Raw genomic sequence first — 27,235 nt, 5'->3', positions numbered from 1 at the left:
CTATTGATATGTACGCTACCATGGTTTGTTGACGGGCTAACTCTCCTTTGTCTTTTACTGTTTTACCAGCTATAAAAGGCTACAACAATTCCTAGAAGTCTCTCGGCAGCCGGTTAAACCACGTAAGACAAATGAGTTCGCCTCGTTATTAAAACTCAAAAGCATGGTCGCCCCAACATCAGTGGCCTACGCTTAGTTTTCAGGAGAAGAGATATGCTACCTACAAAGTTACAAACACGTGAGGCGAGGGAGGGGCATCGGTTTCATTATTTTCATTTCTTCGCAGAGCCTACACATGTTAGGTTCGCTTCTCTTCCCTATCACGTCTCCATCCTTCTTCCTTTTCGAAGGAAAGAAAGATACGATTAAAATATAAAAAACCCTAGATTCAGAACAACAGAAGAAAATAGTGGTGGTGGTTTCCAATTCCATCGCCAGATCTGCACCGAATTAGGGCAAAGAAATTTCTATTTCTTACGCAGCCATGGCCTGCATAAAGGGCGCTTCGCGATCGGCCTCGGTCGCCTTCTCGCCCGATTCGCCTTACCTTGCAGCCGGTACCATGGCAGGAGCAGTGGATCTGTCCTTCAGTTCATCTGCAAATCTTGAGATCTTCAAACTCGATTTCCAATCGGAGGATCGGGAGCTCCCTGTAGTGGGCCAGTGCCCTAGCAGTGAGCGATTCAATCGTCTCTCATGGGTTAAGACAGGATCCGCTACCGAGCAATTCTCGTTGGGCCTTATAGCTGGAGGCCTCGTTGATGGCAGCATCAATATATGGAATCCCCTCAACCTTATACGGTATTTTCCCTACCGTAAGACCCTGTTTGGATTGCTGGAATTTTGTTGAAAAGTTTGGAAAGGAAAACTATTTGTAAAATTGTTTACTTTTTTACCCATGAAAAAAATAACTTGAACCAGCCCTGGGACCTTCAATTTATGATGATATTCCTCCAAATTAACCATAATCATATTATTTCTCCTCTAAATTGTGGGAAGAAAATAAATTTCCAGAGGAAAAATATTCCATCAAGAATGTTTTTCTTGCAATCCAATCAGGGCCTAAATTCTCAGTGTTTGCTCCTTTACTTTCTTGCTACATCATTTGCCTTTTTTTCACTATATATGATGTCACCGTCAAATTGTTAATTTAGAGGATTTGGAGAATTAGCATCTTCTTTATCTCTTCTATTCTATTCCCTTGTTATTTTTTTATGATCCTGACCCCTTTTCTTCCCAACTTCTAGTTAGTATTGTTACTTTTTATAGTTTTATGTTTTTGAGTTACATCCTTCCACAAATTGCAGGTTCATTATGTGTAATTTCATTGACAATGGGCCCAAACATCTGTTTCTTATTGACAATCCTCATTCTACGAGACATTTTTTTTTTACATTTGATTTGATAATTAGCGTGATGCATTTTTAAGTTACCGAGTTTGATTCTTGTATATTAACAAGAGGGTTTATGGGTATGTATTTTTGTGTGTGTGTGTGTGTGGAAAGGATACTGTATTACTAAGGACAGCATGATTGAAGAATTTTTTACACTTGGGGCGTACATTCCCAATTCACAATTGAATTATTATTATCTCCAACATTTGCACTTTTATTCGCCTAGTGATTTGCTTCCTGATGGATATGAGAAGCCTCACTCACGTTGACGAAAGAAAGTAATGAATTCCAAAAATTGCAAAATGCCGAGGGGGTGTGGCATCTACCTTAAACCATCTTATGGCTTTCATAGATTTTAACTGTGGCAAGCAGACCGGAAGCTTAATGCCAGCATTTATATGTGGGACATTTGGCTTCGCTGCCATTGTGCTTCTAGTTGGAAGTATGATTTGCCTTTCTTGCCTCACTAGAACCTGTCGTGTCCTTGGGCTCCATCAAGCTCAGGGAAGGGCTTGCAGCTACCATCTAAATTATGCTTGAACTAGCCCCTTGAGTCTCGAGGGGGCTTCTCACACATTAGAGGCTGAATCTTAGTTATCATGCATGACAAGAATTAGGAGGTAATGCACAAGACAAAATAAACAAGCAAAATTGCAGCCCGACTAGAAGAAATCAATTGAAATCTCTACTAGAACGATTGTAAGCAGCAAATCTTTTGTCTTTTTGTCAAGACACTAACTGATCTTGGATTCAAAAGTTCTCTAAGAAGTTAAGGGGAGTGATTGAAGAAGTCATATATCCATACTGCTTATCTAATAAGACCTTTCCCCCTACCTGTAACTCGTTTTAAAACTATTAGACTCTGTTCCAAGAATCCCATTTAGCAAGACTCTCAAAGGATCATTTCTGAGGGCGAAGCTCCTTATCTTTTTACCACCCCAAATTCTGGCTTTGATTAATCCTCCATTCCACATCAGTTAGTTTTTTTTTTCATCCATAGGGATTTGTCCTGTCCTAAAATGGGGTGGGGATACCCTATGACATAAAAAAAAAAAAGAATCGAGTTTTGCATCAACACTTTAAATTCCTAAAGCTCTCTGTTCTGTTCCGTATTCTGGCACCGTAATTCCCAGATTTTAGCAAGTCTAGAAAAATTAAATAATACTGGATAAAAATAATGGAGTCCAAAAATGATATCCATACCTAAGAAGACCAGTAGATTAATAGAAATACTGCATAAAAATTATGGAGTCCAAAAATGATATCCGTACCTAAGAAGACCAGTAGATTAATATAAATTTATTTAACCTTTCATTCCACATCAAGATTGGTTAGTTTTTTTTTTTCATCCATAGGGATTAGTTCCATCCTAAAATAGGGTGGGGATACCCTATGTCATAAAAAAAAAAGAAAAAGAAAAAAAGAATCGAGTTTTGCATCAACACTTTAAATTCCTAAAGCTCTCTGTTGCGCATTATGGCGCCATAATTCTCAGATTTGAGGAAGTCTAGAAAAAATTATAGGGTCCAAAAATGGTATCATATATTTCTTCCAATAACGATAGAGACATATAATAAATTGCTCCCATTCTCTTTAAGAGAGAGACCTTCACTAAGCTTAGGGGGCATAACCACTTCATTGGCCGAATTTTCGAGATACTGTTAAACTAATCTTGGATTCGAATGTTTTCTAAGAGGTTAAGGGGAGTGAATGCAGAAGTCATATACCCATACTACTTATCTAATCAAGATCTTTTCCCCTACCTGTTACTCGTTTCGAAACTACTAGGCTCTTTGTTCCAAGAATTCCATTTAGCAAGACTCTCAAAGGATCATTTTTTTTTTTTTGAATTTTGGCTTTGGTTAATCCTCCACCATCATTTCACATCAAGAATTGAGTTTTACCTACACTTTAAATCCCTAAAGCTCCTCGAGTTTTTGGCTTATACTCTAGGTTCCGATTCCCTACGTGGACTTCTTCATGGGAGGAACGTCATTCTATAGTATTTCTTTTTGCAATATTTCTATCCATCTCGTGACAGGGACCATCACTTCAAAGTATACAAAAGGAGCATAAAAGGATAAAGTAGTTAGGACCAAGGCATGGCCTGGTAGTACGATTGTGAAGCAGGGCTCACATGGGATCTCTAGTAGGCTAGTGGCCTACATGGCGTCTAAGAGCGTGAAAATATGGGAGAGTGAGGGGGGAGTGGTGGACTACTTGGGCAATCTAGCTTGCCATTTTTCTCTTATTGGATTTCTCCATGTTTGAGCTGGTAGGGATATTTTTGATATTTGGGCGTTACTTTCATTTGGTCATGATCATTTGTCAATTTCATTATTTTTTTCGGTCAGTTTTATATTCTCACTCCATGTCCAAGCATATTGTAGGGTTTTCCAATGTTTTTTTTTTGGTATTGTATTCATATTCTGAGAATTTGAGTTGTTTATGAGTAGTTTTGTGAGAAAAAAACGTGGGAAGGACTACGTGAGTCATTTTAATGCTTCTTTCCAATAAAATTGAAAAATTTAACAGCTGCTCTTGAGATCTCTTTCAAACCAATCAAAGTGTGAAGCGTCCTCATAGGCGTGAAGCTTAGAACCATAGTGACGTGAGAAGCTATTTTCCTCTCTTTATTATTGCTTGTTACTTTTCTGATTTAATATGCACCACTTCACTATCAAATACCTAAACCTTAAACAACCCTTAACCGAACCCTCTTTTCTTCATTTTCTTCCTCTCATCCATCGTTGTTTAGGGAAAAATCTAGTAAAAACCATTTTTTTAAAAAGGCATTCTAGTAAAAACCATAATTTTAAATTTTCACTAAAACTGACATAAACGACTGAAATGTTTCCATTTTTATTTCCACCAAAATGCATGAAATTTCAAGTGTATTAATGGTATATATGTAATATATGTGAAATGTGGTATGTAATAAATTATTAGACATGCCTGACAATGCATGTCACTCGATGTTGTTAAACCAATTTGAGTGATTTTTTACTAGTGTGTTATCAGACATGCCTGACAATGCATGTGTGTGATTTTACAAGATTTCTTTCAAAATTTCCATTCGAAACCCACATGTTTAAATCCGTATGTTTTTGTTGAGGCGTGAAGTCTAGGTGAAAGCACAAACTCTATTAGGGTAGGAGTTCTCCCGGTTGTATTTGCCAGTGAGAGGGGCAATATGCTCGGGCTATTCGGCCCTATGTATTTCAAAATTTTGATATAGCTTGGATTCTTCCTGCACACATTGAAGACCTTTTTGAGAGTTGGTCCTTTGCTGATTGGCCTAAAATGGGTTGTCATATTATGTGAAGCCTAGCCCTACTGGTTGGGCTTTGGAGCGTTTGGAACGAACGGAATAAACGTATTTTGAAAGGTGTCACTAAAGGTATATGGGGTTGTAAGTAGCAGATCTTTTGTCTGAAGGTGCGATGGTGTCTTGTTAGATTTCAGGTGTTTCATAGAAAGTAACATTAAGAAGGACACGGGAAGAGGCGAGGTTAAAAAAATCTCCACTCAGTTGGGTGACTCCCAGGTGGACCCCCCTCCCCGCCGCCGCACACGCGCGCATGTGTGTCCTTCACACATTGAAGACCTTTTTGAGAGTTGGTCCTTTTCTGCTTGGCCTAAAATGGGTTGTCATATTATGTGAAGCCTAGCCCTACTGGTTGGGCTTTGGAGCATTTGGAACGAGCGGAATAAATGTATTTTGAAAGGTGTCACTAAGGGTGCGTTTGGATTGTTGGAATCAGGAAACAGAATCAATATCATATTCCATACCTAATCCAATTCCCATTGTAAACGGAATCTCAATTCCAATTGTAATGTTTGGGAAGCATTGGAGTTTACCAATGGAATCTCCTGTATTTTTACTAAAAAACTTGAATAGATCTCTGCAATTTATAGTTATACCTTGCAAAAAAGAACCCATGTACTGAAAAATGAATTTCTGAATTGAAATGTATTCTTTAATTTCTGCATACAGTGGATATCTGTAATTTTATAACCCATATACAATTTTTTTAAACAAATATCAAAGCCCTAAAGCAAAGCTTGTGTGTGGAAAAGGACTTTACGAAACGGAAGCTGAAAGAATTCGATGACCACCATGTGAGCAAACCCATTTACTGAAAATGGAGATTTGGGTTTGGTTTTATGGATAATGGATGTAATTTAATAAATGAAAGTGATGTGAGAAAAAAACACTAAACCAAACGAATGTTTTTAAAGAAAGGGTATTTCTTTGTTATGGGTTTTTGCTTCTATCATAACTTTTGTCAGTTTTGATTTTTAGGGTTTTTTCTTTTCGGTTTTTGAACAATTTCATTCTTAGAAAGTGGCTGATCGAAATCCAAAATTTGTCCAATGTAGGAGCGATCAGAAACTCGATGATAGTTTTGTAGGTATTGCACACAGAGAGAGAGAGAGAGAGAGAGAGAGAGAGAGAGAGAGAGAGAGAGAGAGAGAGAGAGAGAGAGAGAGAGAGAGAGAGAGAGAGATTTTCTCCCTAAATCATGGTGAGATTTTTTCTCTGCATTGTTTTTGCTAAATTGAGTTTTTTTGAGTGGTGGAATCATAATACCACCTACCTCGGGTGGTAACATAATCCACCCAAGATTCCGCTCGAGATTCCACCCGAGATTCCACTTGGTCATTCCCTTTACAGTAAGTATGATTAGCCAAACAGCGGAATTGCATACATAGAATCAAATGCCGATTCTTTATTTCTGATTCCGGCAATCCAAACGCACCCTAAAGGTATATGGGGTTGTGATGTAGATAATAGGCCAATAAGTGGTATATTTGCTCATTAGGATTTGTTTTCCATGTTATTTAATTTTTAGGCTTTTACTTCCCATGTTATTTTGAATTAGGAAGTTTATTCTTTTAGGAATTCTTATTCTAGAAGGTTTCTTTCTTTTAGGTTGTTTATTTGCCTATATATAGGCCTCTTTGCAGCTTATTTTGTGAACTTTGATGATTAATTGAATGAATTGAGATTCTCTCCTCTAATTTCCTCTCTTCTTCTCTCCCAAGTCGTTTTCTCCTCTATTCTTCTTCTTCTTCTTCTTCTCCTATTCACTTCTATTCTTTTCCTTCTATTCTCTTCTTCCCCGATTCTTCTAATTCTATCCCCTTTCATCTATTTCTCTCCCCTTTCTTCTATTTCTCTTCACAGTGCTGCATCAATTTGGTATCAAAGCTAAAAGATCCGAGTATCCGAAGATTGGCCTCCGAAGATCGAGCCGCGCCCCGAAATTCGGGTTCGTTCATCATCTTTTCACCCACCAGCCCTTTGCATCCAAGAACCCTGCTGTCCTGCACCAAACCCATGTCCTTAAAACCCTTCCGTGCTGCAGACTTTTGTTCTGTAGTTATCCTGTCCAACCCGGCCCTTCACCACCCTTGTCTCGACACAAAACCTGACCTACGCAAGTTGCACCCTTAGAAACCAGTCCCCTATCCCTCTTGTTAAATCACCATTCACCTGTAACTTCAAACCTCACCTGGAACCCTTCTCTAATCAAACCCTTTTAAACCCTGCAGAAATATCACCCTAGCAGCCACTGGCAACCCATATATCATCCAATTCCAGCAGCCCTAATTCCCATTAACACCCAAACACAAAACCAGTTTTAATATCTAAACCCATCTTCAATAACCCAATCTCCTTCAAATCCTAACACACAACCCTAACTAAACCCAAACCTGAAGCATCATACGCTGGTCTCTTTTCGAACCAGCCCAAAGTCCTTGTTCTATGCCTTGCTGCCCTGATTCATGTGACCATATTACAAAGCTCTCCACAATCATTCTCGACTAAAAGATTCTTCAAATCAGCAGCTTGGAAGGACAACCCGCAGTCGGCTCCTTCGATTTCCCGACGGTAGCATCAACATCTTGCCGCTGTTTCCATTTTTATTGTCTAGCGATTTTTCGGAAAGTTCCATATTTCCTTCTGGGAATAAAACTCCTATTTCCTTCTTTTTCACTGATATGGTAAGGAAGATCTACTCTATCTTTTTGAGGGTATATGTGTCATTCAAATAGAGAAGCAAGGCTTTTATTTTCTATGTTATTTTGAATTAGGAAGTTTACTCTTTTAGGAATTCTTATTTTAGAAGGTTTCTATCTTTTAGGTTGTTTATTTGCCTATATATAGGCCTCTTTACAGCTTATTTTGTGAACTTTGATGATTAATTGAATGAATTGAGATTCTCCCCTCTAATTTCCTCTCTTCTTCTCTCCCAAGTCTTCTTCTCCTCTTTCTCCTCTATTCTTCTTCTTCTTCTCCTATTCTCTTCTATTCTTCTCCTTCTATTCTCTTCTTCCCCTATTCTTCTAATTCTATCCCCTTTCGTCTATTTCTCTCCCCTTTCTTCTATATTTCTCTTCACGGTGCTGCATCAGGTTGTAAGTAGCAGATGTCTGCTGGTGCGATGGTGTCCTGTTGGATTTCAGGTGTTTCATAGAAAATACACTAAGAAGGTCATGGGAAGAGGCGAGGTTAAAAAAAGCCCCACTCAGCTGGGTGACTCCCAAGTGGACACCCCCCTCTCTCTCTCTCTCTCACACACACACACACACACACACACGCACACACGCACGCACACATGCGCGTCTCCCCTTCTCGTCTTCCTTCCTTTCCCCTCTTAGTTTCACCATGCTAAATTTTGTTGGCTCCAACTTTGGGAATCCTGCGCTGGGTCTCCTTCGCGAGCATAGTGCAATCATGAGGTGGGCCTATTTGGGCCTTTTGAGACATACAAACATGACCGATGCGTTGTGAAGGCTCTTTTGTCGGGAGTCCACTAGCTGATATAAGCGTCTTAGATCACATCATCATGGAAGGCGACACTTTAAACATGATTAATTGATAACCAATGGAGGAGATTACCGCTGGACATGCACAAATGTGATTGAATAGATCTTAGAGTTTTGAGGGCAATGTGGCCAAATTTTAGCATATGGAGAGCAAACACCTAGGCAGTTCAGCTAGCGCTGTCTATTGTTAACAGGAATGCCTTGGAACTCTTTGACTATCTCTCTCCTTTGTATAGCTCGTCTTCTTTATGTTTAGTTTGTCCTGACCATCTCAGTCCCCGACCTCTGGCTTTTTTCTTTTACTATATTTATCTTTACCATAAAAAACATGTTTCCATGTACGTCATGATCGAAATGGATACCGAAACCAAAACCTGAAACATTTTTAAAACCAGCAACCCTCACCTAATCCTCTTATCGACTCCCACTTAATATCCTTTCCCGTGTCCTACTTATGAAATCCTAACATCCCATCGTCCATTTTAACCCTAATTCATTTAAGCCCATTTCTTTCAAATCCAAGCCCAATCACCTTTATTGTCTTTCCCTTAAGCTCCTACATCACTGAGAGACCGGGATCCTAAGAAAGTAAATAGGGTATTTGCTACTAATTTTTATTTAGAAATTAAAATGTGTATTATCTGGAGTTAAAAAGGTTTCTTGTGACCCGTGTTTAGTTTGAAAGAGATGCTTATTGTATTAGGATTTGTTGATGGGTTTTCAAGAAGTCCCAAATAGGAAACTCGTGTGACCGTTTTAGGTACTAGACTTTCTAATTTGAAATTGGAGCATCAAAGCATTTGTAGCAAATTTATTTTGGGATTGATTTTGATATTGAAAGAGTAGAGAATAGGTGATTGGTTGCGTGGGAGTAGATTGGCAAGCGAGACCACCTATATTGTATTGACTTCTCCCTAATGGGTTTGATAGATCGTATAGGTGTTCTTGGATATGAAATGCCTATTGTCACGAGCAATGCGTTCTCCTTGAGAAAACATGTGTAATGTATTGTTCAATCCTTTTTTTTGGTCCATTCAATCACATGCGGGGATTTCCCGGCTATTTCGTGGGGCTTAGTTGTTTACGCTCAATATTCTTTCCATGTGCTCCATGCTATAAAAATATGCAAAGGCACCTTGTCCTCTTGCGTAAGTTATCCATGTTCCACAAAGTTCATACTCACCTATATCTTGATTTTGACGTTGACAGCTTGTCAAACCTCTATTCATTATGTCATCCAGTTGAACCTAAGAGCACGAGGGAGTGAATGAACTAGATCTTAGACCATGACTGAGAGGAATGCTGGTTATAGATTCTGTATAAAAATACGTTTGCGTAATTCATTGCAATTTTTCCAGTTCCTGCTTGAAGTAGGGTGTTTTAGAACTCTTTATTATTATAGATATTATATTTTCTTTTGCTTCTTTCATTAGAGATCTGTTATTTGACAACCGTAATCTCATTTAATAATTTTAGAGACTTCAAAGTAGCACATTCTAAATTGTTTTTATATATTAGTTATCATTGTTCGTTCTAGTTCATATATCTAGTTTTTGCGTCATTCCCACTCGCATTAGTCTTGTTCTACATTTGAAATTTTGATGAATTAATTTTTATTATTATTATTATTATTATTTTGCATCTTGTTTTCTTTGTAATCCATCCAAAACAGTTAAAGAGGGAGCCTAACCATTTCACCCACTGCAATTTTCTCATGATGCTTTTGCATACACAACCACCATATCATACTTGCCAAACAAGTTGTCTCTTTTTGATGTGGCATGGTGGCTGCGATAAGCAAAAGCAGTCTTGACATTGTAGGGTGTGAAAGTGACTATACTCTCTCAATATTAAATAATATTATTGTTATTTGAAGGTAAAAGGCAATATGAAAAAGCAAACAACATTAGTTTAATATTCACATATAGCAGTACATATTCTTATGTAGAGAGTCATTTTGTTTGTAGTTCTGAGGATATTGATTCTGCTCTTGTTGGACGCCTTCAGAAGCATACAGGCCCTGTAAGTTTTGATAATTGATTTTTTTAGGGAAGTGATATTTACGCCCCTTTTAATCACCAGGGACACCCTGTACGTGGCAATCAAACCCACTGGATTCTTCTAACGTCAAGTACATTAGCCCCCCTTTAGTCGTTGATACACTGGCGTTGGGTGTTCCTAGTAATCAAAAGGGGAATAAATATCACTTCCCTTTTTTTATTTGCATTATGAGGTGCTGTTTCTCTTTATTCTTTTGGTATGTTTGATGGTGATGTTTTTCTTTTATTTTTTAAAATATCTCATCTTTTTGATTTTTTCTTATCTACAGGTTCGTGGATTGGAGTTCAATACCAATACTCCAAATCTGCTTGCTTCTGCGGCGGAGGAAGGAGAACTCTACATTTGGGATCTATCAAACCCAAGTGAACCGACTCACTTCCCATCTCTCAAGGTATGTGGAGGTCGCTCATGTTTCTTGTTTGTTGATGCATATGAAACCTCATTGTTGCTTTTGTTGAATGTTTTACCTATCAGCATTATAGCGTCATGAGTACGCTTTTCCACTTACGAATTGCTTATAACACTAAAATTCAATATGAAGGCCCCTTTCCATTTTATTAAGAAACAACTTCATTATTAAAAATAATGAAAACACTTGCACCAATGGTAAAGCTCGTTCAATACAGAAATTCAATCTAATTGTTTTTTTAGCAAGGCTATCCATTAAATTATTCGCATCACAGATACGTAACTAGAGGACACTTCTTGACTGCTAGCGAATCTAAGATCTCATCAATAACATTTGGCAATATCCACAGTCTAAGGCTTTCTTTTGTTTATTTTGTAATTTTTTAGGGGAAATTTGAAACCATGAATGCAGGAGGGAAAGGGACTCTTTTGAAAGAAAGCCTTGTTTTCTTTTTTACAAAACTTAATTAGGATAAATTACATGAATCGTGCGATTTACAATCGAATCGTACGATTCAATCGAAAATCGCCAGATTCATATGAATAGAGGTTCAATCATGGGATTCAAATAGAAATCGATAAGATTTGATTTGAATCGTTAATCGTATGATTTTCTAAACAATGTCTATGAGCATCAATTAATCAAATCGTTAATAGTACGATTTTCAAAACATGTCTATGAGCGTCAATGGCTCCATGTTGAGAGCAATAGTAGTTTTTCACCCTGAACATTATAATATTTTAGTCTTCAATACCTTGAGAGCTTCTCCTTCTAGAACGTGATTGATCCTATATTCCTTCCATCAAGTTTCGTTGCAGTAATCAGAGTTGGCGATGGCCAATTTCTGGTGGTCCAAGTTTCTTCACCACCCTTTGGCGTGATCCCAATTTTCTTCACCTCTCTTTGGCCTTTTTCTTAAATATGCAATATGTAGGGACTTCGTGTGTCATTTCTCTAGATGGGGCGAAGGCTTTTGCCTATATTAATTTGGCCATCCTTTTGCCTTTCCATTCCCTAACCTTTGATGCTCACTTCATAGATATGAAGGCTAGCAGACGCCTCTAGTGTTGTCAATATCTAGATTCTACAATCTAACCAGAAGTTGGAACTTGTTGTACTCACAGAAATTTACCTCCATTTACCTACCGACTAAGATTGCCATGTCCAAACACACTGATCCATCCTGATCTGACTTGCATACTCTGCTGTTGCTATTTTTTCCTGGTTACCACATGCTATCCCCCCTTCCACTCTACCTTGTAGCAGGGTTTCCCTTGTTAATTGTCAACTGTTTAGTTCCAAATAGCAGTGTAAGACTCTTGGTATAATGATTTGACACCTGTTTATTCTTCAAAATGGAAAAGGACACAAAGGTGTCTCACAAAAGTGAAACACTTGCAAAACTACCACAAGTTGCCAAGTTGTTAGTGACACACCGAAATTTGCTAGGTCTTATATTGGCAGATTTCCATTCTCTGTGGGGTGTTGGAGAACCGTCTTAATGCCAAGGCTGCATGAAGATGTTCAGGTTTTCTGAAAGTGAGACAAGAGATGCCAGAGTTGGGGAGCTGGTTAACCTTAAAAGTCTTCTATCATTAACTTTGAGTGATATATAACCGACACGAGTCTAATGCTGTTTTAAGGGGCCAAGATTGTCCTTTTGATATTATGGGGTTGTCCCACTTTCAGAAAAACTGAACCTCTGCATGGATGCATATTATGGGGTTGTCTCACTGCCCTACTGGATGCATAGTAAGATGCGACAACTCCATCATTCAACCTCCACAACAAGGAGCTCTTTACCACTTCAAAGAGCCTGGAAATTTAGTAAGCTTATCATTTAGCCACATCAACACTTTTATTTGCAATCTGTGATCATAAAAAGCTCCATCTTTGCACATGATTCTGTATTAGTAGTGTTGTCTTCTTGTGCCTATACTCAGTTTCACATCTTTTAGGGCGAAATGGTACATAAAGTTTGCCCTGCGCGGTAAAGATGAATGTGGGGTAGCCAAATCTTGTCAACCATCAGACAGACATTAGATCCTGTTGGGATATTTTATATTTATGCTTAAGAGGTTCATGGAACTTTTCTATAGAGTGATTAGGGCTGCTTCATGTTTTAGCTGTTTGTGCTATTTTAGGTTGTTTCTCCTGCTAGAAGTTATTCTTGGCATGTGACACGGCTTTTCAACATTTCTTATAGGGTGTCGGATCTTTTGCTCAAGGTGAAATTTCTTTCTTATCATGGAATCGTATGGTTCAACATATATTGGCATCTACGTCTTACAATGGAACGACAGGTGAGTAGTGACTGTATACCCCCCTCTCTCTCTTGTTTCTCCAATACTTTAGTTTAGACAAGGATGTATTCCTTTTACTTCTATGTAACTTTGAACCCACTAAGCCCATATGTCCTTTACTGCTATGTAACTTGGAAACTACTAAGCCCCTTTTCCTTACATTTTTCAGTGGTTTGGGATCTAAAGAGGCAGAAACCAGTGATAAGGCAAGTTGATTGCTTATGAATCCGAAGTGTTTTGGGCATGATCTCCATAATGTCATCTTGTGTTGAAGAACTTTTTCTGCGGTAAATATTGATTACCTGACTTGCTGAATATTTTTCCAACAGTTTCACAGATTCAAACAAAAGGCGGTGCTCCGTCTTGCAGTGGAATCCTGATGTTGCCACTCAACTTATTGTTGCATCTGATGATGACAATTCCCCTTCTCTGAGAGTACTGTTCCAGATGATGAGCATTGCAATAATTTCATTCTGATATTAATTTGAAGGCCATGCGTGTTAGGTTGGGTAATTTATATTATTCTTTATACGCAGGTTTGGGATGTGAGGAACACAATTTCACCTCTGAAAGAATTCGTGGGGCATACCAAAGGTCTGGTCAGATGCCTGTCACAATTCCATTTAGTTTTGATTTATTATTGGTCATGATGTGGTTAGCATCTGGATTTGTCATTTTGGATATACCATTTATTATTCTGCATGATGAAGTTATTTACCTTCTTGTCTTGCCTTGGATTTTAGACAAGTGAATTTTTCTATACGTTGTTGCTTTGGAATTTATTTTTCCGATGATTTGATCCCTCGTTTCTTGATTTCTTGCAAAGTTCTACTGGATCCTTTTTATTTTTAAAATATCATGCTCATATTTCTTCCAGTGCTTTTTTGTTCTTTAAAAGTCTTTTGAAGTTGGCCGTGGAGTTCATCTGTTAGGGTGTTATTAACTTCAGTGCTAACTTTCTTTCTTCTTTGTTTAATGTTTCTGGTGTAAATTTTTGTTGGCTCATCCTTTCTATTGCTGGATTAGAGTTGACTTTCATTTTCATCTTTTTCAACTTGTCTTATTTGTATTGTTTTCCACCAGGTGTAATAGCAATGTCTTGGTGCCCTAATGATAGCTCCTTTTTGCTTACTTGTGCCAAAGACAATCGAACTATTTGCTGGGATACTGTTAGTGGGGAGGTAGGAAAGTTTTTATGGAAGTAGCTATTGTTTTGATCTTAAAAATTTTCTATGAAATGAATCCTATAGAAAATCATGAAAATTTTCTAAAGGATTCATTAGCCGACCCCAACTAGTTTGGGACAAAGGATTAGTTGAGTTGAGCTGTTGTTTTTATCTTGAATGTTAATCTTTTTCTAGAAACAATTGCCGTTGGTATAATATTTCTATCTCATACATAATTTTGTGCAGATAGTCTCTGAATTGCCGCCCAGCACTAATTGGAATTTTGATATTCACTGGTACCCTAAGATACCCGGAGTAATATCAGCTTCGTCTTTTGATGGAAAAATTGGCATTTATAATATCGAGGTTAGGCATTATCTACATTGTTTTATTGATGGGCATTTGATTGTTTCTTAAATACTTACTCAAATGGAATTTTTTTACCGTGATTTGATCTGATTTTATTATTAATCTAGTGAAATCCACATTTTTTAAAGCAAAAGAGTACCAAAAGAGTTTCCATAGGAGTAAATGTTGCTGTGGTAAAACACAACCACAAATTATAGATACTGAGTAGGTTTTATCTTAGTAGGTATTATCGGCAATCATTATTATTGTTATGCTCATTGTTTTGAAAATCTTACGATTTACGATTCGATTTTACAATTCAAATGAAAATCATAACGATTCAAATCCCATGATTGAATCTTAATTTGTATGAATCTTACGATTTTTTTATTGAATCTTGCGATTCGATCGCAAATCGTAGGACTCATATGATTTATCCAAATTAAGTTTTGTAAAAAAGAACATAGGACCTTCGTTCGAAAGACCTCATTTCCTTCTCCATTACAAGAAGTCTTCGAAATCCCTCTCATTAGAAGGAAGAAGATATAGGAGGAGGAGTTCGAACGAATCAAACCAGCACATGTATGTGCTTGAGGGCATTACTTACATTGGTGGGAGGCGAATATAATGAGGACAACACCGACGACTCCAGTCTTTTATGATTGATATCTGTCATTTATTGTTTGAGACTCTGAGAATTGATATGATCGTGTGTTCTTTTTTTATTTTTTTTTATTTTTAAGATTATTATCCAATATGCATGGATTTGGATGAGAAATAGATGGTTAGTATGTAGTTCATGTCATACAAGCTTCTAGTTGATAGGATGCAAGCTTGATTTCTACTGGTGGAAGTTTAGATTTGTTGCTTGGGGTCTTGATTTATTCTGATTTTTTTATCCTACACTATGATTAACTTCCCTAGTATTCAAAATTTTGTTTGAAGGAGGAGGGCTTTTCGGTTTTGTAAAATACTGGTCTATGCCAGTTCATATTAAAAGTTCATCACTTTCTCACATCGGCATGAATGACTATCCGAGACGTTTTCAGATGCCGCCGGTCTCCTCCTTCGGCGGGCGTGGTATTTGGGGTTCTGGTGGAACCTTTAACTTGCCCTTGTGGTTTCAACTTGGATCTTACTGTGGTTCATTTCCAAAACTTCCTGGAAGCAGGATACCCTGCTCTGGAAGTTTTTGAATCCTTAGGGATCCTTAATATTTGCTATTGGAGAACTCTTAGCTTGTTCGGGCAACGTGGCGACTTTAATAGATCTCACTGGGTTCCTCCTAGATCTCATCCAGGCTCACTGGGTAGTGTTGAGGATAGGGAGACTCGAAGAAGGCGTCTGGAATTTGGCGCCAGAAGAGTCCCTGGCCGAAGAGCCTCTGAATTTAACCGCCGTTTGCCTTCCAATGGCAGTGACTGGATGTGTCCGAAATGCCAATATAGAAATTTTGGAACGCGTAACGCTGGTAGAAAATGTTTAGATCTTAAATCCAAATTGGCCCTAGCCATGGTTTGGAGACCTAAAGTCGGTCGTCCCTCCCAGGCTGACACTCATGCTGATCCCTCACCCCTGGAGGTCCCAATTACTGTGGTGGAGGAATGAAAGCAGTATTTAAAGAGTTGTCTCATTGGGACTTTGAAAACTGCATCCTGGTTGTTGGAAGACGTTTGGGAGTGGGTTAAAAATTGCTGGGGGGTTTGCTAGAGCTGCAGAAGCCCCTCTCTTCTCTTCAACCTTTGTTCCCGGCTTATAATACGGGAGCTAGTACTGTTAGGATAAGATTCTATGATATCCCTCTTCACGCCTGGTCTTCGTCAATTGTGGAATACCTTGGGCAGCATCTGAGTTAGGTGATCCAAACCCAGCTTTTTGGTAATCACGACCACTGTATGTCTTTTGCATCAGCATTGATATTAACCCCCTTGTGGAAATCTATACCGTCATCCATCAATTTAAAGGTGGAGTCCAACATTTATTCTATTGGAGTTAAGATGATCTCTGAGGATAGCATTAATAGTATGGCGGTATCGGATATGGGGGAATCAAGCAGTAAAGATAATTTGAACGTTTGTGACGGTCTTGAACAGGTTTCCGGTGCCCAGTTACCGGCGATGGTAGACTCACTGGACATGGTGGCGAGCACTAATCCCGATACCTTCGACCTTGACAGGGAGCCGTCGGTGGGACCCGGTTTGAATTTTGAATCTCCCAAACTTACCGCCATTGTCCCATCTGGAATGTCGGAGAGTGGGGCCAAGCTAAAAGTGGTTTGACACGAAAAACATTAAATGCAGGGTCTTGTGGGGAGAAAGGAAAGGCCTCTCGAAAAGATGTTGCTGGTAGCTGTATTCTAACCTCGATAAAGGACAAAAAGGCGCTAAAGATTAAAACTAGATTCTATAAGGACAACAATAAGAATTCTAAGCCCGACTGCCCAATCAAAGGAGAAGACATTCCACTTAAAGCCATTACCAATGAGCTCATGAGCTTAGCTCATCTTGATATGTCCGAGACTCAGTTCCCTCGTCTATAGCTCTATTTTCTATCCCCATATGTATCTCCTTCCTTACTTTTGGCTATTTTTATGTTGGGAGCTTGTTCCCCCCTTATTGGCCTTTGAGCCCCCCCCGCTGTAATCTTCTCTTCTTTTTTAATGAATATGGTAGGGGTCTTGCCTAACCCCAGCTTAACCATATAAAAAAAAAAACTATAAGAATTCTTTAGTAAAGCGCCTGCGCACAGGAAAAGTTAGCGTACACCGGAGAAATACTAACTCGGAAATGCAGGTATTAGCCACTCGAGGGGGCCTTTCAGTTTTTACAAGAAAATTAAAAGGTATTGTTAGGAAAGAAAATCATAGGAGAAGGAGACTAACTGTCGAATCTCAGAAGTTTCTCCAAAACTTCGACGCCATCAGTTCGCCAGCTATGTCAGGAAAATAATCGGTCAAGGATGGAAGCTCTTTGCCCGTTCAGGGCTTCTCGTTTGAGGACGGGGATATTGAATTGCTGAAAGACCTTCGCTACAATGAAAAACTTGCTCAGAAGGAATCTCCGACCCCTTGTGAGATTTCTCCTAGTTCGCTAAAAAAGCATTGGGTTCAGCTAAAGAAAAACTCATCCTCCATCAATAATCTGGATCCTACTTTGGATTCGACTAGTGATAAGGAACTGCATGTACCTCTCCTTGATCTTCCCATATTCAGTAAGGTTCTAGAAAAGGAAAGACGTACTCGGCGGCGTCTTTGAGAGGAGGAAAGAAAAACTGTTATCAGCAATCTGGAACTCAATCGATCTAGTTTGACTCCGGGGGTAGTTGTTGCACTGGGCAACTCCGGGCGGATTGAAGACTTGCGAGTAGGGGAGCCCCAACTCCGCAAGGACTCTAAAGGTAAGGCACAGCAGGTTGATAATAGTTTTGACGATTCTAGGAGTAGGGGATCATTCTCGGAAGAGTTTAATGACCTATTGTTGGTAGGGGATGTTTTTGGGATTACATATGAGGAAGACTTGGGGGCAACCAAAAAAATGTTCCTTACAATGAAGGAAAGAGATAAGGAAGAACAAAAGGCAAGAGCTAAAGAGATTTAGACCAAGCCTGGAGTAGATGATTAAAACAAGCCTGGAATAGATGTTTAAATAACTCAGATTGAGAGTTGGACGTGGGCGTTACCCTTTGTAAAGTGTTTGAGGAGTAAGTGCGGGATTGTGTTAGTTTGGTGACTCTGGTTGAAACTACAGGATCTGGGCTGTAGGATGATAGGGAGTAATCCCGTCAATACCACCCGAGGTTTGTTTTGCTTAAAATTAAGGTGTTTGCTGGTTGTCGTCCAAGATTTTGATCTCTAATAGCCAAAGCTTGAGAGACTCGTTCTTTCGCTAAGGTTTTCCAGTTTGATTGCGCCAAACCAGCTGACTCCCTTGAAACTCTATGATAAATCTTGAGCCATAGAATTTTAGATGGTGCGACTTCTGGTTCAGAATCTTGTAGCACTGGTGGTTTTCATGAACTCCGATTTCATATAATCTTAAGAGGAACTTACTTAGGAAAACTAGAATTTTGTGCAGCCCAAAAAGGTATAGGTGAAAGGGCTGAGGAAAGGAATGAACAACGTATAAAGGAAAGGATTACGTATATAATAGAATCATGTATAGGTACAGGGATACGGGTATTATAATAGAGGAAAGGAATAGTTGAGTTCTGCAATATCTTCTGCTTGCTTTTGAATTGGCTTCGGGTATGCCCGTGCTAATTCACCTTAATATTTTGTAATTGTAGGATGGGACCCTTGGTCCCGATTGCTATTTGAATATTAATGAAACTTGTCATTTTTCAAAAAAAAAGTTGTTAACAAACAATTCTTATTACGCTATTGAATTCCTAATCATGTTAGTTTCTATTTGACTTAATGAATTTGGATGAAAAATGAATAATTGGCTATTTTTTTATTCTTTAATTGAATGAATCTTACGATTTACGATTCGACGCCTATTATGATTTACTATTTGATTCCGAGTTTCAAAACATTGGTTATGCTTATCGACCTTCAATTTAACAATTTTGGATGTGCAAAATGGGATCCAAAGAGAAGATATGTTTAAGATCTATCCCTTGAAAATTTGGAAAGAATCACTTTGTATTTTGGTCGTCGTGGTGGGACGAAAGGGCGTGCGGGAGAGTTCAACTAATGCAATAATTTGGAAAGTATCTCGCTATCCATAATCCTTAGGGTAGACCTTAAGTTTTTGAATCCCATGTGATGATGTGGTGACCTAAACTTGAATAACATTTTGCAAATCTAGTATTGCTGGCAAAAGAGAAAATAATCTTGCCAAAATCATTGGAGAAGGCTCCACAAAGCCTACATGCTTAGATTGCTTGTACTGCCACTCAAGATAGTAAAAAATGCCTAAATAGCCCAGCAAGCAACCCTGTTGGCTGCATAAGAGGTTTCCTAGTTGTAGAAGAGGCACAAAGAAAGCACAAATTACAAAGTGATTAAGTAATTAACTATTAGTTGTAAAAAAAGAATGTTCGTTCCACGCTCACCGCATCCTAAAGTAGTCTTTTGCCATTCAAAAAAAAAAAATTAAGAAAAAAGAATAAAAAAAAAGAAATCATAGATAATAGCGCATAAATGGGACATGATTAAGTAATTAACTATCAGTTGCTACAAATCAGTTAATGCACCGCAAAACAAAAGTGATATTGAATAAGTAAGCATGCAATCTTTTGTGAACAATACAACTCACTTTAATAAAAACATGTAGCCAACCAATCAGAAAACAATTATGTGTAATGCCATCTAAATCCTAAGTTACAGCAACCATCATAAATGCTTTTCATAATCAATATCCTCTGAGGAGACACCTTCTTACCACGTGCTAGATCATTATTGTTGTCCTTGTTCTTGTCGTTGTCGTTGTCGTTGTCATTGTTCTCTTCAAGACACAAACCTTGTTTTCTTTTGTTTCTTCTTACAAAAGATTTGCAAAACCAACGAAATGTCAAATGTCCTTTATAAGACACTAGATTTGACTAATTGTGAGGGTTAGATCATTATCATTGTTGTTCTTGAATGTTTGGGTGGATCCACCCAAACATTCAAAGTCTTAATTGACTTTATCGTTTCTAAGAGGGATCCTCCTGTGTCGATTAAAAAATTTTGACCGGAGCTTCCATCTTTTATCCTTGATTTCAAGCCCAAAAATGGCACATCAGTTCGGAGAGGGTAACCAGGTTGTGGATCACCTTTCTAACTATTCTTAGTAAGTATAAGCATTATAATTCTTTTTGGCAATTGAGGGATCTTCCAACATTAGCTATAGATGCCGTGAGATGTGATTTCTAGAGAATCCCTGGCATTTATTGTAAAGATTTTTTTTTTCTTGAGGTAAGGTGCCCCCCCTCTCTAAAAAAAAAAAACATCTCACTTACTTTTGTGACTTTGTCGGCATTCCCCAGTATTTTTTTTGGGTACTTTTGTGGATCTGGCAGTAAAGTGGTATGTCCCCCTCTTTGTACCCTTTTATCATTGCAATAAAATTTACAGTGCTAGCCCGGGTTTCTAGATAAATTCCTGATTAGAAAAACAAGAATGTTTACCTTTACAAAAGAATTTTAACCTCATAGAGGCCCATGGAAATGGCTTATGGAGTTTTATTTTTTTATTGTTTTGGCCTTCAGAGTTAATAAAAATATTTTTCTTTTAAAGGCCTTTAGAATGGCATAAAAAGTTTTTTTGGTAGTTGGGTGTGCGAATGTCACGCCCTCGACCCTGGGGCATGTGATAGGCGCCGCACGCGTACACAGTGGAGCTGGTAAGCGTGCAATGCTACAGAATGAGTAATCAATCCATCTCCATGTTGTTTGACTCATCCTACTCATTCATTCTGTAGCACCTCACACAGATAGGGTGTTCCTAACAAACCATCTCCATACCATAATCCTAACCATTCGATCTGTAGGAGCCTAATTTCTAGCCATCCATTTTAAACCTGCACAAATCATAACCCTAACCATAACCTATAATCCTAACCATAACCATAACCAAATCCTAACTATAATCAATAGAATGAATGGGTTGGATGACTCAAACAACTATGGGAGATGGTGTATTTAGAGGGCTGCTCAGGATGCGCGATACCTCAGGAACCTTTTACCTTATACACACACACACACACACACACACACACACACACACACACACTAGTAAAAAACCCCGTGCGATGCACGGGCCGACAAAGAATTGTACGGACCACATCATAGGTTGATCGAAACCGTCCATGTGATGGAACACAACATCAATATGTTGTGCCCGTAAAATCATTTCCATAAGCTGATCCTAGCCCTCCAATTTATAGAGGTTTCCATAATTAAAAAAGCATAAAGGAGGGGAGTAGGATTGAAATTATGTGGCTTTAATGGTTCCCTTTGTTAAAAAGCATAAAGGAGGGGGTAGGATTGAAAATATGTGGGTTGAATGGGTGCCTTTGTTAAAAAAAGTAAAAAAGAGTGATGTGAAATTCTCATAGAATTTTTGGAGAAATTCAAATAATTCTTTTCTTTTCTCTTCTGCTATATAGTATATAGATATATATATATAGTAAACAGGTTTTGAAAATCTCGAGCCATCCCAGTTTTCCTCGTCCACCAGTGAAAATCCGGGCAAATTGAGCGGAGGGGTAAGCAGGATAAAAAAAATATGAAGGATAGAGCGGAGGTGTAAGCAGCATGCCAGAAAGCAAGTCAGGGGATTGGCTCTGCTTATTTTGTGCTTACTACAACTTTAAATGGTGGGAGTGCTGTCAAAGGTGTAAGCAGAAGCGGAGAGACCACCTACTTGGAATTACCCCATCTGTAAAGAAGTGGTGGAAAACAAGAAACAAGGGGAAATCACTACGAAGGCCTGGAGATTGGGATTGTTTATCTTGCGACTACCTTAATTTTCGATGGCGGAGTAGATGTCGGAGATGCCATTTGAATAGAAAGAAGGGCATTCCAACCTTTTCCGCAAGCCATGCCATTTCGGAAGCCCCTTTGGCTAGTAAGGATGACGACCGTTGGTCGGACTCTGGGACGATTCTTTCATCGATCGAAGGCGGTTCTCCGCTCTTATCTATATCGGGTAAGGAGGTGGATTCGAGGTTGAATACCCAAAAAGCCTGCTTAATAGGAAGGAGGAAGGTGACTTCTGGATCCCTTAATGACCTTTGGATGTGGGCTAAGGGAGCATGGGGCACCCCATCCCTTCCTTGTCCGTGCATCCTATCATAGGACAACGTTTTATTTATATTCGATTCGGAGGAGGAGGCTGCTGAGGTAAAGGTCTCGAGGTTTGGCGTAGTCAACTGCACTCTTTATCCACTTGGAGTTGTGACTACATTCAAGGCATGGAAGTTCTCTGGGTTAACTTCTATGGTATCCCCCTTCACATCTGGGCTACCTCAACGGTTAAAGCCCTAGGAAACCTTTTTGGCCGTGTTTTGGAGGTAAAAAATGGAAAGGAACCATAACCAATATATGAGTTTTGTGTCCGCCAAAATCCTTTCTCCATGGTGCAAGTTACCCCCTTACCTTATTCCAATCCGGATCTTGGGCCAGTACTTCATAGTCAGAATCGAAATCCAGAAATCACTGCCGGGTTCTGATGCTGCTCCTTCGGAGTCAGACCCTTGTTTGTTTGGAACCTCCACCCTTACTGGAGAAAGATAATCCGATTTTGGATATCCAGCCTTCAGTGATGGTGCTGGGACCTCTTTTGCAACCTTTGGATTTTCAGGGAAGGAGGGCCGTTCCCCTGGGGCCCGCTCCTTTGAATTCAAATTTCAAATTTCACTGCTCAACAACAGTGTCAGACAATATGCAGGAAGACCTTCCCCCCGATTTGATCCCTCCTGTGACTAATGGAGGTACCTCGGGATCTTCAAACTTTCAACCTATACAAGCCAGTCATGTACTCGCTGTTCTGGACTCCAGTGAAGAAGGTTTCAGGTTGAAGGGTCCTTATCAATCATCTAGGCGTGTAAGGAGTGCTAGTTTGTCACGCTTGTTGACCCGGAAGGAGAGTCTTGAGAAATTAAGGAAAGATTTGGGAGGCTCTAAATCTGGATTTCCTGGGCTCTATTCTTCTGGGGTATCTTTTACATCAGTACCCAGACCTCAAAAATGGAAATCCAGCTTTGCATGGAGGCAAAATCTAAGGGGGGTGGGTCCGGCCATCATAAGGGGTATCCTCGAGGAAAATCTTCTATGAAATCCATGGATGACTCATTAAACTTCATTCTGAAGGGCTGAAGATTAAAAGGAAAAATGCTGCTGCGACCCTTGTGAATCCTGGAAGGTTTTCTCAAATCCCAAAGGTAAGTGTTGCGTGCGAATAAAGTCCACTCGGGAACCCCCAAAATATGGATGACAGTGGTTCGATTTGGGAGGGCTTTGGAGAAAGTATATACGCTATTTATTGACCCATTCATTGGCAGTATCGATAAGCTTTTAAGGCAGATTTTACTAAGGAATAATCACCTTTAATTTGAGGAAGCACAGGGATTTCTGTTTTTTGGGAGAAGCATTTAAAGCATTTTAAAACTTTTACTTCAAGTTTTGATCTCTTGAAAGTATCCCTCATCATGGGAAGTCGAACAGGTTTCCTCGAATTGGGACGGACGTCAATGAGTAATATGGCGCCATTAATGTACATTTATGGCAGGAAGAGTTCCTTGTAGGCAAAGAGGAGTACGTGTATGGACACCTGGCCCTTGGTCAGAGGTCCCTTCGTGGCAGTGATCTACATATTAGGGAATTCTCGTCTTTTTGATTCATTGAGAACAAAGGAAAAAGAACTAACTTGAGATAATCAATGGAAAACCTAGAAGAGGAAGCTGTCCATGGAGTTACCGGAGATAGAGGAAACATTAAAAAGGATAAAGGCAATGGTTTACTCTGAAGAGTTGGCCTCTAAAGTAGTGCCAACACCGAGGGAAGTCTTCAGAGACTTCTTGAAAAGGTAGTGGAAGCTTTTCAAAGAGGCCGCTAATAGGAGGCCGGATTTATTCTTTACTGTATCTGGGTCACGTAATGGTAAGGAAACTCACTCTCTGATGCATAAGCATCCCTTCTTCATCAAGGTCTTGGAGGAGGAAAAGACGTTGAGGCAGTCAAGATGGAATGAAGACAATGAATCAGGAATTAAGAAACTGGAGGCCATGATCAAACAGAAAAGAGCACGAGGCAACAGACTTGAATGTCAAGGAAGCACCGTCTACTAATCTTGATGAGGAGGTTTTTACAGCTGAGATAGAAGGACTTTTGTTGGACTTAAAGAACTGCTCATCTTAGGAAGAACATTAAGAAGTTTGGAAATAGGTCCAGGTTTATGAGAAGGAGGGGCTATTTTGTAAATATGAAATGACCCCAATGGTTTTCAAGATCTTTGGTGGAAGATCGCAACGGTTTAAGTAATATTTTTTGAAATTGCTTGGATATGGGAAGTTTTTTTTGGAAGTTAGATGGGTAGTGATGAATTCAGATATATTTTTGGTGGACATGGAAGACGGTTGGGAGGGCCAATCGTTGGTTTTATAATTGTCTTTTTTGGTTTTTTTAGAACTGGACTGATCTAGGTTTTCATACATTGTAATACTTGGGGAACTACTGGTCCCCCATGCATGTATTCTTCGTATGATCTTAATATATTTCTGTCATCTTTAAAAAAAAAAAGAAAAAAAAAGAAATATATATATATATATATATATATATATATATATATATATATATATAGTAAAGTGTTCCTGCACTCTTGTGTAGAAGAAACAGGGTGGGGGCCCACATTTTTTGGGGGATCACAAGCAGTCACTTGGAAGGCCCTTCCATGGATAGGGTGTGTCCCAAAAATCAGCCCCATTGGATCATCCTAACCTTGCCATTTGTGGAGGGACAAAATGGGCAGAAACATGGACACACAGTGTCTATCCATTTTCCCCTCTTCATTAATGGAGAACGGGCTCTTAGTTAAGCAATTATTTATGGGTTATTCTCATTTAAGCCCACCCCCCTGGTTCACTAAAAGTTCCCGTGCGCCCCATATCCATAGCAGTTTTTGTGGCAGGGATTTTGTCATCCAGAAAAGTCCTCCTCCAGATCTACGGGCAGGCCGGCCTTGGCCGTTCACATGAGCATAGGGAATCTATATTCGAGCGTTCGCCTTACTAATAGGGCCGCTGACAGGATAGGTGAGGAATCACTCTTGGTTAGGATGATCCAATGGGGCTGATTTTTGGAACACATCCTATCCATGAAGGGGCCTTCCAAGTGAATGCTTTGGATCCCCCAAAAATGTGGGACCACCCTTTTTCTGCACTCGAGTGTAGATAAGCTTATCTGCACAAGAGTGCAGGAACACTATATATATATATAGGGCGAGGTTTCTGAGCTCTAGCTCAGCCTGAGCTAGAGCTCTATAAATACACTATCTCCATGTTGTTTCAGACTTTCAGTCATCCAACCCATTCATTCTATAGGTCTTAACATAGATAAGGTGTTCCTAACAAACCATCTCTATTCCTTAATCCTTACCACTCAATCTATAGAAGCCCATTTTCTAGCCATCAATTCTAAACCTCCGCAAATAATAACCCTAACCTTAACCTATAATCCTATCCATAACCATAACCCTAATCATAACCTATAAAATGAATGGGTTGGATGAGTCAAACAACTATGGGAGTGGTGGTTTCTGAGCTCGAGCTCAAAAACCTTTTCCTAATATATATATATATATATATGAGAAAACAGTTCCTGCGCTCGAGCGCAGATAAGCTTCTTTGCACTCGAGTGCAAAACACAAGGGTGGGCCCACATTTTTTGGGTGATCCTAAGTGTTCATTTGAAAGGCCTCATCATGGATGGGATGTGTACCAAAAATCAGCTCAATTGGATCATCTTAGGGTGTCCATTTGTGGGGGAGAAAATGGACATATGCTATTTGTCCACAAATCTGCCCATTATTTCACCCCACAAATGGAAGGGTTAGGATGATCCAATTGAGCTGATTTTTGGTCCACACCCCATCCATGATGGAGCCTTTCAAATGAATGCTTAAAGATCACCCAAAAAATGTGGCCACACTATGTTTCCTGCACTCGATCTATATATATATATATATATATATATATATATATATATATATATATATATATATATATATAATGGTTTGTGAGCAACTGCTCAAATAAGCTTATCTGAGCAGAGCTCACAAACATAGGGGGGCCACATTATTTGGATGATCCAAAGCATTCATTTGATAGGCCCTCGGAGCAGAGCTCACAAACATAGGGTGGGCCACATTATTTCGATGATCCAAAGCATTCATTTGATAGGCCCTCATATAGATAGGGTGTGCCCAAAAAATCAGCTCCATGAGATCATCCTAATCCTCGAAACTGTGGAGGCAAAATATGGACAAATTTCTGAAGGTTTTTACCCGTCCATTTTTAACTCCACAAATCGTAAGGTTGGGATGATCCTATAGAGCTGATTTTTTGGGCACACCCTATCTATATGATGGCCTATCAGATGAATGATGTGGATCGTACAAATAATGTGCCCCCTTTGTTTGTGAGCTCTGCTCAGATAAGCTTATTTGAGCAACTGCTCACAAACCATTTCCTCTCTCTCTCTCTCTATATATATATATATATAAATATATATAGACACATGTACAACTGTAACTGTACAACTATCCCAAATCATATACAAATACATCTGACCCATACTCACTTTGTAGTAGGGTCTTGGCTCTAATCCCAAAAATCAGCTCCTCAGGCTGATCAGCTGCTCAATATCTGAAAAGAATGCAACAGACGTACATAAGCCAAAGCTTCTAAGCAATATAGTACACTAACGGTGTATCACTATATGTTACTGGTTTTAATAATATCAGATACTGGGTTATTCATATCATTGCACTTCATATTCCTGTTCATTACCAGGACATTTTTAGAGTACAATCATACCAAGTAGAAATAATACTAAAACACAATCAGAATCATCTCAGACCAAGAGTGTCAGAGGAGTATCTCAACCCAAAACCACTAAAGGGGGAGGAATAGAATATCATTTGTATGCCAGCATATCACTACCCACTGGTGGTTTCCAAGAGGCATGCAATATGCTCATATAAGTATAAATGCTTGGAAACCAAATATCAAATAA

The 27,235-nt window shown here is 39.1% G+C and overlaps 1 protein-coding gene across 1 annotated transcript in view; it reads left to right on the top strand.

Moving 5' to 3' along the window:
* The first annotated feature begins 214 nt into the window (after positions 1-214).
* The window catches only part of LOC143853371 (protein transport protein SEC31 homolog B-like), a 93,507-nt gene continuing 66,486 nt past the window's right edge, over positions 215-27,235 (top strand). Inside the window, exons 1-9 of the mRNA XM_077363120.1 lie at positions 215-801; positions 10,199-10,253; positions 10,561-10,683; positions 12,908-13,004; positions 13,174-13,210; positions 13,334-13,439; positions 13,541-13,598; positions 14,088-14,185; positions 14,417-14,536. Of these exons, the coding sequence (XP_077219235.1) occupies positions 485-801; positions 10,199-10,253; positions 10,561-10,683; positions 12,908-13,004; positions 13,174-13,210; positions 13,334-13,439; positions 13,541-13,598; positions 14,088-14,185; positions 14,417-14,536 (1,011 nt within the window). The 5' untranslated portion in view covers positions 215-484. The remainder of the gene's footprint in view (positions 802-10,198; positions 10,254-10,560; positions 10,684-12,907; positions 13,005-13,173; positions 13,211-13,333; positions 13,440-13,540; positions 13,599-14,087; positions 14,186-14,416; positions 14,537-27,235) is intronic.

The sequence above is a fragment of the Tasmannia lanceolata genome, unplaced genomic scaffold (assembly GCF_043159265.1).
Source record: "Tasmannia lanceolata isolate RefF3 unplaced genomic scaffold, GAP_Taslan_0.1 ptg000019l, whole genome shotgun sequence".
NCBI lineage: Eukaryota > Viridiplantae > Streptophyta > Magnoliopsida > Canellales > Winteraceae > Tasmannia > Tasmannia lanceolata.
The sequence above is the reverse complement of the archived record's forward strand: the minus strand, read 5'-3'. Positions and strand labels throughout refer to the sequence as shown.